General features: G+C 29.0%; 2 protein-coding genes across 3 annotated transcripts in view; one reads left to right on the top strand and one right to left on the bottom strand.

Moving 5' to 3' along the window:
* LOC145193923 (vacuole membrane protein 1-like) overlaps positions 1-4,903 on the top strand; it is an 8,034-nt gene extending 3,131 nt beyond the window's left edge. Inside the window, exons 4-13 of the mRNA XM_090068512.1 lie at positions 592-757; positions 930-1,131; positions 1,344-1,423; positions 1,895-1,979; positions 2,076-2,127; positions 2,254-2,330; positions 3,559-3,639; positions 3,772-3,950; positions 4,262-4,364; positions 4,561-4,903. Of these exons, the coding sequence (XP_089924638.1) occupies positions 592-757; positions 930-1,131; positions 1,344-1,423; positions 1,895-1,979; positions 2,076-2,127; positions 2,254-2,330; positions 3,559-3,639; positions 3,772-3,950; positions 4,262-4,364; positions 4,561-4,722 (1,187 nt within the window). The 3' untranslated portion in view covers positions 4,723-4,903. The remainder of the gene's footprint in view (positions 1-591; positions 758-929; positions 1,132-1,343; positions 1,424-1,894; positions 1,980-2,075; positions 2,128-2,253; positions 2,331-3,558; positions 3,640-3,771; positions 3,951-4,261; positions 4,365-4,560) is intronic.
* Positions 4,904-9,448: 4,545 nt separating this feature from the next.
* On the bottom strand, positions 9,449-15,961 carry LOC145193753 (uncharacterized). 2 transcript variants are annotated; one of them, XM_090069314.1, is made up of 8 exons: positions 15,855-15,961; positions 13,854-14,003; positions 13,456-13,470; positions 13,252-13,347; positions 12,278-12,370; positions 11,975-12,088; positions 10,950-11,075; positions 9,449-10,669 (listed from the first exon to the last, which is right to left on the bottom strand). In XM_090069314.1, the coding sequence occupies exons 2-8, from the start codon at positions 13,966-13,968 to the stop codon at positions 9,708-9,710; spliced, it is 1,521 nt and encodes a 506-aa protein (XP_089925440.1). In that variant the 5' UTR covers positions 13,969-14,003; positions 15,855-15,961; the 3' UTR covers positions 9,449-9,707. The 2 variants fall into 2 exon arrangements, with proteins under 2 accessions (XP_089925440.1, XP_089925441.1); XM_090069315.1 differs by lacking the exon at positions 13,456-13,470.
* Positions 15,962-16,587: the final 626 nt, after the last annotated feature.

The following is a 16,587-nucleotide window of genomic DNA, read 5'->3' as shown; positions in this document are numbered from 1 at the left end:
TGATAAGTTGATGTATTTAAAATGATGAGTTGATGTATTTAAAACTAATTTCTCAATTAATTGTTTAATGTCATTAAAACATTTTTTAATGCCATAAGAAAAACAATCAATTGAGATAAGTTTTATCAAATGAATTTTCAATACAGGAAGTAAAAGGACTTGATTTTCTCTGGCTAACACTTTAGCACCTGCCACCTTATATAAATAGTTGTTAAATATTATTGTTCATTCTAAGCTGTAGTTTTTTTTTTCTATTGTTAAATTTTGTTGAGTTTTTCATTTCAAAAAAATACTTATGAATTGTTTTTAAAAAAGTTTTGAAATATTTTTTCTTTTTAATCAGATGGCCAATTAAAAATCATCAGTAAAAAAAAAAAAAAAAAGGATTGTTATTGATAGAGTTCTATACAAAAAAGAAGTAAAGTTTTAGATAAAAAAAGATAAAGTTAACTGAGAAATCCCAAATTGTATAGCAATTGATAAAATGTTCTGCTGAGGATGTAAAGGATAAAAACAGGGCTGAAAGGACACCATTTTAATTTTTTCTGGTATCTTAAGTTACCTGTCCTTTCAAAAAAAACTTTTTTCTAGCTGTTGATCATAAAATGCAGCATCAGCTAAGTTCTGAGGAACTAAAAGTCATCCGTCATCGGGAGAGAGAAAGAAGGCATAAAATTGTAATTTGGAGACACCCATTCATCACATTGCAATATTTCTTGATGGAGCTTATTGAACTTCTTCGGAAAGAAAAACAAAGGTGTTTTTTTAGTTTTGTTAAGTTAAAAAATTTCATAAATCTTTTGTGTTGTCTACTGGCTTAAGTTCTTCGACAGGTTTTTTGCATATTTTAAATTTTCAATTCCTGAGAACAAGAAACATTGTTATAATTATACATCATGCTAGTTATGCTAATTATTTGAATATTGCAGCATTTTAAAACACAAGAAAAGTTGTTCTACTATTTTCCTTGGGTCTTTTCTTCTTATAATGGCATATTTTCTGGATGGTCCACACCAATTGCTTGTTGGAAAGTTTGAAAAACATATTCTTTGGTGCAGCTACTGGGTTGGCTTAGGAGTGCTATCATCAGTAGGACTGGGTACTGGGCTGCACACATTTCTTCTTTATTTGGTAAGCTTTGTGAAGAAGTAAAAGAAGTCTTATAGGTCAATCAGTTACATTCTGATAGTAGCTTTGTTTTTCAAAACACATATTTCATGAAATTTTAAAATTTTTTTGGTAATAGTTTTTATGATAAATAGTTATTATACTTTTAAGTTATTGGTATTGCAACAATCTCATGTAATTAACTCAAATAACTGATTACATGTCTTTTATTTTAGGGGCCTCATATTGCAAAAGTAACATTGGCTGCTTGGGAATGCAATACGTTAGACTTCCCTGAGCCACCATATCCTAACGAGTAACTTTATATTAAATATTTTTTAACTGAATTGTTTTTAAAATTCAGTTGTAAGAGACGGGCTAAATCACCTATGTATTGTAACCATGGGTGATTTAGCCTGATTTAGTGATTTAGCCTGGGTGATTTAGCTATCTAACCATGAGGGATTTAGCCTGTATTTAGTCATAATAAATTGAACAAGCATGAAGATTGTATTCATTATTAATATTTTGATAGTTCCCTCCTAATGTATAATAATCATCAAGTTTTCATAGTTTCATAAAAAACATTGGATGATTTTCAAAACCTTCAAAAATCTCAAAATAGAAGTTTTATTGTTCTGATGAAAACAAGAGTGAGAGAAAGTTGATACATCATTAGCTTCAAGATGTATTTTAGTCTAATTCGTATTGGTTGAAAGTTGTCCACAGCTCTAGAAAGTACAATTGAATTTTTTTTGTTGTAATGAAAAAGTGTGTTATTTTTTAGTGTGATCTGCCCAAACGTTAGTACTTCTTCTGAAGTCAACATCTTTACAATTATGACCAAAGTCAGATTGGAATCAGTTATGTGGGTATGCTTGTTTTTTTAGGCACATCAAGTTTTGATAGAAAATCTGTGCAGAAATAAACCTTTAAATAGATTAATTAATTGATTGTGATTTGTTCAGGGTGCTGGAACAGCTATAGGAGAGCTTCCACCATTTTTTATGGCACGTGCTGGTAAGAGGAGGATAAGTTTTGTTTACAAGTATGTTTTTGAAGCCATGGTTTTGACCAAAAAAGTTTGTTTTACTATTTTTTGATTGCTTTTTATTTTTATAATTCATTTGTTTTTCTGTTAAATAGCTCGATTATCAGGCGAAGAAGATCCAGACAATGAGGACTTGGAGGAACTTGAGGAGTTAATTAGTAGTGAAGATACGGTGAGGTTTTTATTTAATCAAATTTATAGCAAATGTTGTTGTGCCATTAGGAATCCAAGGGGATTGCTGAGGGGGGCAGTTGTTCCAAGTTCCAAGAATGGTGTAAGATTAAGAACTAAATTAAAATTCATTTCATAGTAGTTCATTTTTGACCCAACCATTACTATTAAACTATTCAATTTATCCTTCCATACTTTTGGATCATTTGTGTGAATCTTAAGATGTTAACTTCCTAATTGGTTAACAAAGAAGATATACAAAATATTTGTTTCCTTAATTTATGGGATGGTTAAACTGAGGACAAGGATTGTGAGCACAAAATCTGACCAAATAAGTTTAATTGTTAGAGAAGAGAATGTCATAAACCAACAACTGAATAAAAATGTTATGCATTGCTTTATAACTATGGCTGAGAATTGGATCCATCAAGAGATTGGAAAACTTTGTTTACAAAAATATGCTTCAATTCAGCAGCTAGATTATATCTTTGGTAATGTTGGTATAGAGTGAAGATAATTATTTGGATTATTTGATGGCTATAAATGGAGTTATTGAGGGTAACTCTTCTCGAAAAATATCATTACTAATAATAAATTTAATAAAGATAATAAATTCCTTAAACTGTAAATGAATTTATTATGAAGAAAAGTCTAACTTTAAAAACTAAATTAATTCATTTCATTATGTTTCATTTTGAGATGGTAGTCCAATCATTACTATTAAACTATTTTGTTTATCCTTCCATAATTTTGGACTTTTTAAACAATATTTATCAATGCTAATTTTTTTATTTTGTTTAGGCTGATGTAGTTTAAACACCAAAAATTTTTGTAAGCCATTTTAAGATTCACACAAATGATCCATTTGTGTTTTACATATCTGAGTGAATCTATCAATCCTTTTATGTGTCCATATTCTTTTTTGTGATGCATAGAGTGACCAATAGGATATAAACCAAACAAATATCCATTATGAATTAGCACACATTTTAGGCTTTTCTATGAACTTTAAATTCTCACATAAGATAGTAATAAGTATTAGAAAAAATTTTCAAGAAAATCTTTACTGTTTTTATTTTAAGTTTTGCATAATGAAATAAAAAAATCTTATATCCTTTGTAACTATGCGGTTTTTTTTTGCTTTTTAAACTTAATATAATGTTTACATGCCGATAAGAAAACCATGATTTTAATACAAAATGTTCTAGTTCCAAATAATTTTTCTTTAGGGCTTGTTTACACGGTTAAAAAAAGCTGTTCCTAAAATAGTTGAAAGGGTTGGATTTTTCGGAATACTTGCCTTTGCTTCAGTAAGTAAACTCTTTTACTTATACTTTATTGTGAGGTTGGAAACAGCATAACTGCTACACCTACACGAAGTCCTTACGTCTCTCCCAAACGAAGGAGTTTTTTGTTTTTTTTGAAAAATTTTTTGTATTTAGATTCCTAACCCGTTGTTTGACTTAGCCGGAATTACATGCGGTCACTGCTTGGTCCCATTTTGGACATTCTTCGGGGCAACATTAATAGGAAAAGCTATTATTAAAATGCATATACAGCAAGCTTTCGTGATACTTTGTTTCAGTAAATCGTACGTAGAGGCGACGTTAAATTTATTGGGGTGAGTTGGTTGTTTTGTGCCTTTTTCTTTTTCGTTTTTATTTAAATTCTTAGCATTTTCATAAAAGGATACCCTAGTTTATAGTGTGATTATAACATAAACATTACATAATCATTGCATAATTTTTACAAAATCATTATTTAATCAAACACCTACAATGCTTGTGGACCACTATTTTTACCCAGAGTTACCCCGAAAACTACCATATAATTACAAAATATTTAGAAGATTCGACTTAACTATAGGAATGTAACTCTTCTTTTTTTGGATTTCAATTGATATCTGATACTAGATAATTACTATGTATTTAGTAATATTCCATACATCGGCATATACGTTCAAGCGCCATTTCAAAGGGCTGTTCAAGCACAAATTAGCAAATTGCATCAATCGAAAGCTGCCCAAGCTGTTCAGGTAATTTACTAATGTGCCCAAGCTGTTCAGGTATTTACTAATGTGCAAAGTGAAGATCTTTTTTTTCTAGTAGAAGCTTTAAAAAAAAATTTGCAAATGAATGTACTAATGTGCAAAGTGAAGATCTTTTTTTTCTAGTAGAAGCTTTAAAAAAAAAATAGGATATTTCTATAAACTTATAAGACATTTTTTTTAGGGTACCAACATTCTTGGTTTTATCTTCGAAAAGTTAGTGACATTTATGATTATTTATTTCTTAATATCCATTGTTAACTCGATGGCCCAGTCAATGGCGAAAAGAATAGATGAAGCAAAAAGAATTCCTATTCAGGCCCTTAAAAACGAAAAAGGCGAATAATTCAAATTGAATTGTATTTTTTTTTTTATTTCTTTTTTTTTTTTTTTTAAACTAGTTAATATTTTATCTCGTTCATATTGGAATGTCGTTCATACTGGAATTTCTCGATCAACCTTCTTATTTTAGTATTAAAAAAATTCAATTGTTAGTTGTTTTATTCAAATTGGCTTGTTTGCTAAAACCGCTGACTTTTTCAGTTTCTTTTTATCGTGTAAATAAGCTTTTGCAGTTTGCAACTGAGTAATTTTTATAGATTAAGTATGTTTCATGGATTCATTTTCGAATCGACTAATCGATTTTGTTTATCGACATCAAAACAAATAAAAAGTAGGTAAATTAAGTATGTAATAAAATAAAATAAGTACATGCACAAAATATTTTGATTTTGAATAAGAATTTTACTCATTCTCTTAATTTAAGAACTCAAACACATTCTCAACCTGAGAAATCCGTTAGTTTATAAAACTTTAATTCCGTTCACATAAAATTGAATTCTCAGATCTGCTCTGAATGAAATATTGTTTAGAGCATTTGGTTACAAATTGTTTGATTTTTGGTGCTCCCAACCAGCACTGTTGCAATCGTAAGGATATAATTTTTACTTTAAATAACAGAAAAATAAGTAGTAAATAAATAATAAAGTTGAGATATATAACAATTTGAAAATAATTTAAGTTTCATGTCCTTAAACAGGTTCAACCTGTTAAACCTGTTTATAATTACGGAGTGCGTGATTCTATAAAACAAACTTAATAACTAGTCAAGGTGATGACGTAATATAATTTTTTTTTCTTTTGATCTCACATATTTATAGTGATCTGTGGCTTACGATATTTTGCTGGGTACCTGCAAAATATCGTAAGCAAAATATCGTAAGCAGATCACTATAAATATGTGAAATAAAAAGAAAAAAACAACCATTGCCTCTTGATATAAATTACTGTAATTTTGAAACATTTAACCACAAATATACTCATGCTTTCATTTATGTCTTTCTTCAAATTTGATCACATCACGACTGGTCTTAGTATTTTCAATATTTAGTTTGGGGAAATTTTAGGAACTTGCCGTCTTTTTTTCGATGGATAAAAAAAGGGAACTTTTGTTTTGTTTGCGTTAAAAGTGAGTTTGTTTGCCTTGAACTGCATCTTTACCAATTATTTTAGAAATGGACTCAAAGTTTTATAAAATAGCTGGTGTATAATCTGAATAGGTTGCTATCGTTAGTAAATGTAGCTGAGAGTGTTTCAAAACACCCAAAAATTATTGATTGAAGAAGAAAAAACAGAAGTTCAAGTATTGACCATTGAAAGCACTCCGAAAAGAATTAAAAAGGTTACCATTTCCATAATATAAAAGTTGCATAAATCTTTTTTAAAAAATGCTCCAGCCACTTGTTAGCTACGCCTCCAATCCCATTTATATCAAACTTTTATAATAAGAGTTTGTGGTCAAATGTGTCGAGTGGTTTGGAATGATAGACAAATATTCTCAAAGTAAATTCTCCTTTTACAAAAGATCCTTAATAAGTGAAGGATTGAGTATTCAATAGAATAGTTTTTTTAAAATCCGAATTACTATGAGTATAATAAAGTTTTACTTATGCTATTATATATAATCTATCGTACACTATTTGTTACAATATTTTTGAGAAAATCTACTTCTGTTTCATCACCTGATGTAAATATAGGTATAACAAGCTTTTCTCTTGGGAAGTGCGGAGGGTTAAAAGGAAAGGATAATCCCGTGGACACACTTTATACATTCAAGTTGTAAAGCTAGAGGTCTCTAGTGTAGACTAGTCTACAATACCTAACTCATTTTGATTAAGGGTCCGCGTCTCGGAATCGTTTTCTCGAAATGAACCGGAAAAAGCGTAACGAGACGAGAAATTTCCCGGAAAAAAATAACGAGACAAAGGAAACGATTATCCCGGAATAAAGTTATAAATCGAGACATAAATTTTGTCTCGGAATTTAAAAACTGTGTCCCGGATAATTACGAGACAGATAAATTATATTAACTAAGTCTCTAACTTGCGCTTTTGCAGTGAAGAAAATTTTTTATCAACCAAGTTTGTTTTGCCAGAACAAAAAAAGTTTGTTTTGCTCAAAACAACAACAAAAATGGCACCAAACCCCTCACAATTTTTTGGTAAATATAGTGCCCTTTTTTAAGTAATATTAAATTAGAATGATCATTTATTTAAAAAGTAAAAACAGTTTTTTCATAAAACTTATATTTTACATTTTATGGTTAAAAGAAGTTAAAATAATTTTAATATTATTTTCAAAGAAATCTAAAAAATGAGAGATTTTTATTTAATAAAAATGGAGAACTTTTAATCTAAATTAAAGTCTATATTTACTTTGAAGATAATCTTTTAACTTTATATATTTTTTGAAGAAATACAAATGTCAATTTTTAACTGGTTTATTATATCAAAATAAATGAAAATGGCGGAAAACAAGGTTTTTATGGACTCATTGACATTTATATTTTTTGAATTTGAGTTTTTTACTTGTATGACTTGTTTCAACATCAAATATTGTTTCAAGAAACATATTTTTGTCATCATATGCTACTTAGAAATTTGTTAAAATGTTTTTATTTGAATAATGATTTACTATTCAAGAAGTGCTGGATATTTGAAATAGCATTACTTCACAACTTCAGTATTTCCTGTAATATACAAGTAACATTATTTACTTAAACATTATAGGGAACGTAATGTGATAATTGTCAAAGAAGTTACAACATAAAATGTTAAACAGTGTAAAGTGAAAAATGATATAAAGTACTTAAAAATGTTTCTGATAAATATTAATGGTTTTAAAAACAACAACAACCAAAAGATTAGATCTTATTCCAAATATACTTGAATTAGTAGTGAATAAACTACGATTTTGGAAGGATTTACTTAACGAAATCAAATAAAACTGAAGAAATTAGCAAATAGAACATAAATTAATGCTTAAACATAAATTAAGGAAAAAAACTAAAACAATATGGTAGAAATTATGATTCTTTTATAGAAAAAGAATACCAATGGCTTCAAGAAAATCTTATGACCAATAAAAGTAGCCATTTTGGTTCTGGAAAACCCCATAAAAAATGGGTGGTCCTTGGAGAGCAAACGAAAAGAGAAAAAATAAAAGAACTAGGTATTGAACATCATGCTCTATTGTTAGTCTCTGCAAGAATTACACTTTTTAAAAAAAGTCAAATATTTTATGGATCAAAAAACTTAAAGACACTTGGATAATCTTTCCCTTTAAATATGAGTGTAAAAAAAACTCTTGCATTAGAAGTGAATACTGACCTCAACGGTAAACAATATTATCAGAAACTCAGCCCTTGGACACATATTTATCCCCTTCTTCCAATATATTTTAGTGGAAAGAGTTAAATACTATCCCAAAAATATTTTTTACCCCCTGATTTCAGTTGCTACCATTAATTTTTATAAAGCTGTTTTTATATAGATGGTATAACAATATAAATAATAGCATCTGAAATAGATAATGGTAATTGTGCCAGAAATTCATTATTTCAATTTTTCACATTAAGGATTAACTGGTATGTCTCATTATGTCTCGTTACGTCCCGTTAAAAAGATATAAATTCCGGGAAATTGTAAAGCTCCTATTTTGTCCGGAACATCTCGTCTCGTCTCGCTATCGTCCCGGATTTCGAGTGAAAATTGAAAATTGTCTCGATATTTATCGCTAATCGGGACAAAGCTTTTAGGATCGTCTCGTCTCGATTAAAAAAAATAACAAGACGCAGACCCTTACTTTTGATTGCCAAGGAAAGGTTTCGGTTCGTTGTTGCTTTTTTTCTGGTGGCTGATCAATTTATTTGATTGGTTAATTTGAAGTAAATATTAGAGAGTAATCTGAATCCGGTGTTTAAATTTTTTATTAGTAAGATTTTAAATAAAGAACTTGTTAGTATATTATCTATTAGTGGTCGCGTGTTGGTTCTAAAACATGAGTTGGTCTGTTTATTAAAGGAACTACATCATAACAAAATAATTTTTTGCCGATTCATTTGTAAACAATGTAAGTGCGTGAGTATTTCTGTTTTAAGATTTGGCGGTTTATAACAGCGGGATATATCATTAATTGTTTTTAATGAATTCAAAAAAAAAAAAAAAAATCTTAAATCCTTGTCATAATTTTCATGTAATTTCCACGCCACCGTCTATTCTTTTAGAGTTTCGTTGTAATTGTATGGCGTCAAAGTGCGATGTTGAGTGGGTTCAATAAACGCATCATCAAAATATACTCTTAGAAGAACGCAAAATTGCGTTCTTCTAAGAGTATATTTTAGTGATTATAATTTGTTCTTGCACTTCTTAAATTTAAGTTCGGTAGAGAAATGCTCTCAAAATGTTCAATATCAGCTAAATAATTTTTGATTTCGTCTGAAAAACAAGGTATTTTCATATTCACGAGTGAAGATGTCAAAAAAAGAAAAGAAAGGGGTGTTAACGGAATCGCGTTCATCGAACGTCTTAAGTTCTTTTCGAACATTTTATATTCTTTTCGAAATTGATTTAAAAAAAATATTCAAATGATGTTTTTTTCACAAATAATTCATTATTTTTAAAGCAATAATTATTGAGGTTTCGATGGTTACGTTGGTTAATACCCTATTGAATAATCTTTTATTAGCTTAATTAAAAATAATTCAATTTACAATGAAGACTAGCTCTCTGTTCTGCTTTTAAACGTTTTTATCAAATAAAATGAAAAACTTAATTTATAAAAAAAAGTCATAAATAATTAAATTTCTTAGTGAAAATACAAGAAATAAAGTAAATTTTTTTTTAATCGTTAGAAAAATGGTTCCATCTAAGAGTGATATTGCTTTGTTTTAGCCAGGATACTGTAGGCAGATGAATGACAAAGCCTTACAGATTTGTATCCTTTTATTTTTAGCTGGTAATTTATTTACATGATTTTTCGTGATCTTCAGTACTACAGGCCTCCCGTTAGTGAATTTAGTGCCACTTGTGCCGCCGTTTTGGCTGCTTCATCTTTCTCGAGTAGCTGCAACAGAGCTTCATCTTCTTCCATCTTTGCGTTTTTGTATGCTCTCAGTTTTTCGCTATTCATTTTCTCTTTAAAGATCTCGATTAATTCATCGGTTTCCTTTTGAGATCTTTTCCCTGCCTCTCGTACATTGGACGCAGGTAATTCTTCAAGCATTTTTAAAAGAGCATCAGTGTCCGAGTTTTTTATCACAAGCGGGTCTTTGCTGATTTTTTTGCTGTTTGTTGTATCTTCTACAACTTTATTGAGATGCTTTGTATCTTCAGCATTGCTCTCTCCGATTTCATTTTCGTGTTTCTTTTGTTCACTTTTTATCAATTGAAGTAATGATTCATCAGTTTCTTTTTCCGTGTTAAAAACGATGTTTGTGACGTTGGAGTTTTCTAATAAGTTACCTTCATTTGTTTGAAGGTCAACTTGGTTTTTTTCTTTTTTATCTGTTTTTTCATTGTCTACAACGGATAAAATTTTAACTGAAACATTTTCGGATATTTTGTTTGAACTATCAGATTGTTTATTGGTAGTGTCGAATAGTTTATTGGAGATATCGGATTTTTTATCACCATTGTCAACTTGGTTACTTGTAATATCGGATTTTTTACTGACATTATCGGACTGTTTATTTGTGTTTTCAGATTTTTTTAATAAGTCTTCTCTCTTGCTTTTATCGTGTTCTAACTTCTCTTGTCGAATTTTCTCTTCAAGAAATTCCTGCAGCGAGGTTTTAGTATCGAGTTTCGATTTTGCGTTTGTAATTTCTTTTGATTCGAGAGCTTCAAAGCGAGATTCTTTCTTTGCCAATGCTTCATCGACCTGCTTTTGAAGTTTGTCTATTAACTCGTCTTCTTCCGATCTTTTAGCAATAGGGAATTCACTGGAGCTCGTTTCTGTAAATAAATAAGTAAATAAATAAATAAATAAATGAGTAAATAAATAAATAAATAAATATATAAATATATATATTTATATAAATAAATCGGGAAAAGAACTGAAAAGAGTTCATTTGAATTTATAAAACAAATAATTTTTCAAAATATTTAAAACTCGTATTCGTACGAGTTTAAAAAAAATTGCTTCATGTCAATAATTATCTACTCTTATCTACAATAATCTTATTGTAGATAACAGTAGATAATTATTGACAATATTAAGATCTGTCATATTTACCATGAGCGCACAGGTCGCATGTCTTCTTACATACTTTCACCATTAGAGAGATGTCATTTTGACAGAATCCACTGCTTTTAAATAACTCACAGAAATGAGCTTGCTGGGGATCATCTTCACAAAGACCTTCGTAAATGATTTAAAAAAAGAATTGATTTAACAATCAAAAATAAAAATAACTCGAACTCAATATACCGTGGTGTGACTCAACAAAGTCTTATGCTTTTAGAAAGTCCTAATTTAAGAAATGACAAATTTCGTATATATAAAAGACACATTTGCGGAAAATAACTTTGTTGTTTTAACTAGATATCTAGTTAGATAAAATAACTAAATTTTTTTCTCTAAATGTTTATTTTATGTATATGAAATTTGTCATTTCTTAAATTAGGACTTTCATAAAGCATAGGACTTTGTTAGGTCACACCACGGTACTTGAGAAGTATTCGAACTGTTTGAGTTCATATTTGAACATAAACCAAAAAAAAAAGAAGGGAAAAAAATGTGATTTGTATGAAATTTTATTCTAAATGGACTTTATTTAATATTTAACATGAAATTATTTTAAATAGTATTTCTATTACAAAATAGTTTACAATTTTGATATAGTGTTTCTGTTATCATATCTAAATAGTAAATAATCTAAATAGTAAAATATCTAAATAGTATGTAAAACATAAATATATAAATAGAAATAAAAAAGTAAAGTATAAAAATAACAATACAAATAGTAAAATATCGAAGCAGTAAATATTTTATAATACATATCACGGCCTAAGTTAGTAGCAGACCCAAAGAGGGGACAACAGATTGAACTAGCGTCCTTTTTCTCTGCTTTGCTCCTCTTGATATTAAAATCAGTGGGCCTTGGAACTAAATAGTCTGGTTTGACAAGATATATTTGACGAAGTGCACGTGTCATGTTATGTTTGGTTTTTAATTCTAAGAGCAAATTTTTCTCGGCTAAAAATAAATGACAGTAATTGTGATTGCATTGTCATCAGCGCTCATAAATAAAAACTTACTTGAAGTCCGAAAGCAATTTTCAACATTACACGTGGATGGACAAACTTGTTTTACGGCTTCACTATAACATTTTTCTTTAAACTTTGAGCACATACTGAACCTGTCTTCGCAAACTATAACATTATAATGCCAACTTTAACATAATATTACTTAAAATTATAATATTTTACCCCTTCTTTTTATTATTTTTCTTTTTTATATTTATATCTGTTTGACTATTAAAAAAAATAAAAAAGTACATTAAGCTATATTAAAAATTTAGACCCAAATAAAAATACTTTAAAAATCAGAAATATTTTTACCTGGACAACCTTCTCCATTAGGTCCTGATACAGTTACGCCATCCCAGCAACAACCCCATTCACTAGCATGACAGGACATGGGGAAAACGGCACCTGTAAAGCAGAAAAGTTTGAAATAATTGGATAATATTTACATATTTTTGACAAAAACTAATAATAGTATATAATATTATATTAAAATTAGTATCCGACAGAAAATTCTAAAAATTCTCTGAATTCTAAAAATTCTACCTTTCTTCTCAACTTTTTCTCCGAAATGAAAGCAAAGCCGTTCAAAAGTAACGGGGGCGAATTGTTCAAGTTTATTTCAAGTATACATACTATTTTATACATTAAATTTTTTCGTTCTTAAATAAGTTTTGGTGTTAAAAGTCAACTTTTTAACTTAATTACCCTCACCATTTTGACAACGTGGTTCCCTGCCAGGTCACCAACATGGTTCCCCACCAGGTCAATTTAACGGTGCTGTTAATTTATTTAACAAAGGCTCACACCCAATCATTTCACTTGCAAATAATTGAATTTTTAGACGTTTAGTTACAGACTTTATAAATTTTAAACTTTTCAAAAAAACAAAAAAAACTTCAATTTTTGCGTTCGCACTTATTTCTAAAGCAGCCACACGATAAAAAAATTCAAATTTGAAAGAGTAGACGATTGTTATCTTCACATATCTTCACGAAAACTTTTAGAAATATGAAATATTTATGAAAGCTTTTCAATAATATCGTTTACTCGTTATGATTTTTAAGATTTTGCTTTTGTTATGCCTTTCGAAAGAGTATGAGATTTTGGCAATAGTAGCTTCCTAAATAATTTGAAAACAACAGATCCTTTCACAATCAAAGCAACGCAAATAGTTGTCCAGCAACCCAAACATTCTTGTAAATTTTACTTAGCGATAATTTACTAAAATTATCTGTAATTTACTGTAAATTTTACTAAGCAAAAATAATACTAAAGCGATAACTTACGGCATAATCCACAGGTTTTTGGACATCGAGATTTCATACCCTTTCTCCCGCATTCTTCTTCGAATAAATGGCACGATTCAAACGTGTCATGACACGCTAAGAATAATTAAAAAAAGAAAGGAAATTCTTGCGCGTATTTGATAAGCAACTCGTTATTTCAGATATTCTGCTTTTGAATTTGAAAAATAAAAGAAGGTACGTTACCTCCTAATACTTCCGCTAAATTTAATAAAGAAAAAAGAAAAAAAAATCTATTACAATATTGTCATACACACACACATACATACATACATACATACATACACACACACACACACACATACATACATACATACATACATACATACATACATACATACATACATACATACATACATACATACATACATACATACATACATACATACATACATACATACATACATACATACATACATACATACATACATACATACATACATACATACATACATACATACACACACGCATACAGTAAAATGTTAATGTCATAATTCCGTTTTAAAATACAAGATTACGCGAAGAAATATAGATTAATCAAAAACGTTCTACTGAATTTTAATAGCTTATGGAAAACAAATTACCTGCTTCTTGATTGAACTTATTGTTGAAAGCAGACTTTTCCAACGTGCTCCAACCATTTATCATTGACGTACAGACAAAGAATGTGAAAACGATAAAAAGCCTCATGAGAGTCATTTTTTTTTGTTTCTTTTTGTACAATATTATTATCCCTCAAATTTAAACAGAATTTTTATAACAAATAAGTGTTTTATAATAATTAGCATCTAAAAAAAAAAATTAACCCTTTTCTTCTTGAACAAGCACCGTTAAAGCAATATATACATATATAGAGATGTTTTTAATGACCAATCAACATCTCTGTATAAAAAAACAAAAAAAGTTTTAAAAATTAAAAGCTTGTTTCACCAAAAAAAGTAAAAATAAAAAAAGCGCTTTCGTCAATTGCAAAACACTGAAAGAACCTCTTCTAGTGATTTTAAAGAACCACTTCTCTACATTTCTATAAACAAAAAGTTCAACTTTTGTGAAATGACTGATTTTGAAACAGTCAGCAAAATTATCTGACAAAATAGTTTAGGAATGGACGGACAATTCTGTAATAGTCTGAGCATTTTCTCCTTTTAAGAAACCCATTTCAGACGACACTGACGTATACGCAAATAATTCACAATAAAAACTATCATCTTTAATTCAAATCTGGAATTCAACTCGTGACGTTTCAAGAATTTATGGAATGCTAACAATGTTTAATGGTTTTAACCCGTTGTTCGCTTTTTTCAAAACTCGATGGCAATTCGAAAATCTTTCTCTATTCGATGGTTATCGAATAAGAAGTATTTTCGTTTTGTGTTTTTTTTTAAAAAAAACTGAAGTCAACAACCGCAAAATTTTTTTAAGCAACCTTCTCAAAAGTCTTTCACCAACATGTTTAAAACCATTGCATTTCTAAAAAAGCACCACTTCCAACTTTTAAAAGAAAGTTGGAAGTGGTACTTTTAAAAAAGCAGTTAAAAAAAAAAAAAAAAAAAAAAAAAAAAAAAAAAAAAGTGTACATCTGTAATTAACTAGACAGCATTTTCTCCACTCCACAGAGAATAATGTGGGCAATGGTATTTCTAAAACCGATGATTTCCTCGTGTATGACCATTGATATATATTAAACAATATTTGTCAAATATATAAACGGATTACAGTGGGAGGTTGGCAGTTCCAACCTTTTATTATTCGAAAGGCAGATTCAATTATAAAATTATTGTTATTGCTCACAATAACAAACAGGACACAGTTTTCAGAGTTTAAGTCTACTAGAATTTTTAAATCAAAACCCAGCTTGAGAATATTATCTTTCTCTAGTCTTTTAGTAATTAAAGATTTGAAGTACAGCCAAGCTTGAAAGGAATATCTTGTACATATATGGCTAATCCCTAATCGCTCTAACTTATCTTTGCTCAAAAATGACCAATCAGATGTTTTGTTTATTTGCTGTTATCGCGGTATCTTTTTGTTTTTATTTTTTGAGATTTTTTTTTTTTTTCTCCATATTTTTCTTCTTTTTTAAAAGATAATTTTCAGATTTCGGAATTCTTTTTTAAAAAAAAAATTTTTTTTTCTTTTAAATATAAGATGTAACTTTTTTAAAAACGTGGGCAAAACCACTTGAGTTAGTAAAAGATATTACTTAATTAAAAAGAAAACGTGCTAAGCTTCCACCAACAAATATTGGATTCCCTAAACAACATAAACACATTACACACGCTTTAATAGCAAATAACAAAGACTTTTTACAGACCATCAAGGACCGAAAAAGACAAGATCTATGAACCACCATGCACTAGAACATTTATATTTAACGACAAAAAATAGATATATATATACATGTATATTAAAAAAAATAAAAAATGCAAGCATCAAAGTATGATGATAGAAACTAAAAGAAACTGCAAAAGATAAGTAAAACCCTTGAAACTTCAATCTTATTATTATATTATATTATATCTTATATTATTCTGAACAATGAGTTAAAACTAACAACATCAAAAAACGTTTTGCATGACCCTCACCTGTATTTTGGTTACAATATGTCTACCATCTTTAATGTGTCAAATGTAGTAATCCATGAAACTTATTTACACGCTTTGAATGCACGCTAAACATCGGAATTCGGAATACTCAATCATGATGTTTGCATACATATATACACATCCATGATAATCCGCATTAAGCACCTAATAACACCTCCATTGAATGAAATATGTTATCGTGATTTTCTGTATTCAAATATTGTCTCCTCGACAAAATATTCATTTTATTATATTCGATGGGGGGATTAAGAAGCGTGATGTAAACGGATATATTCAGCAGACAAAAGTTATTTTTACCTTTGGCTATTGTTTTTTTCAATTTTTAGCGTTTTCTTTTTGGCTAATGTTTTTGACTACACCTTATCAATGTGTGACCACAACTTACAACGTGTGCAACAACTTATCAATGTGTGACCACAACTTACCAACGTGTGCAACAAACTTGCAGCTTGTGCAACGCAGAAAAAAAAAATTTTAACGCTTAACACTAGTACGTAACTGACGTCATCAAATGATTTTTTTTTGTATCAACTCTTTGTATATAAAACCCATTGATTAACTTTGTGTAAAAATTTACTGATTTAACTTCCAAAACCCAACGCTTCCCTAACTGATAGACGCTTTAACTGAAATGCAACCAGCATCTATTAAACTTCAACATTGAAATTTTTTTTCAACTGAATTTATTTAGTAAATATTCCACGGATAAAAT

This window comes from Hydra viridissima, unplaced genomic scaffold, assembly GCF_058129835.1.
Source record: "Hydra viridissima isolate aposymbiotic clone 2 unplaced genomic scaffold, HvirCarnegie_v1 scaffold_12, whole genome shotgun sequence".
Taxonomy (NCBI): domain Eukaryota; kingdom Metazoa; phylum Cnidaria; class Hydrozoa; order Anthoathecata; family Hydridae; genus Hydra; species Hydra viridissima.
This window is presented reverse-complemented; position numbering and strand designations above follow the sequence as displayed.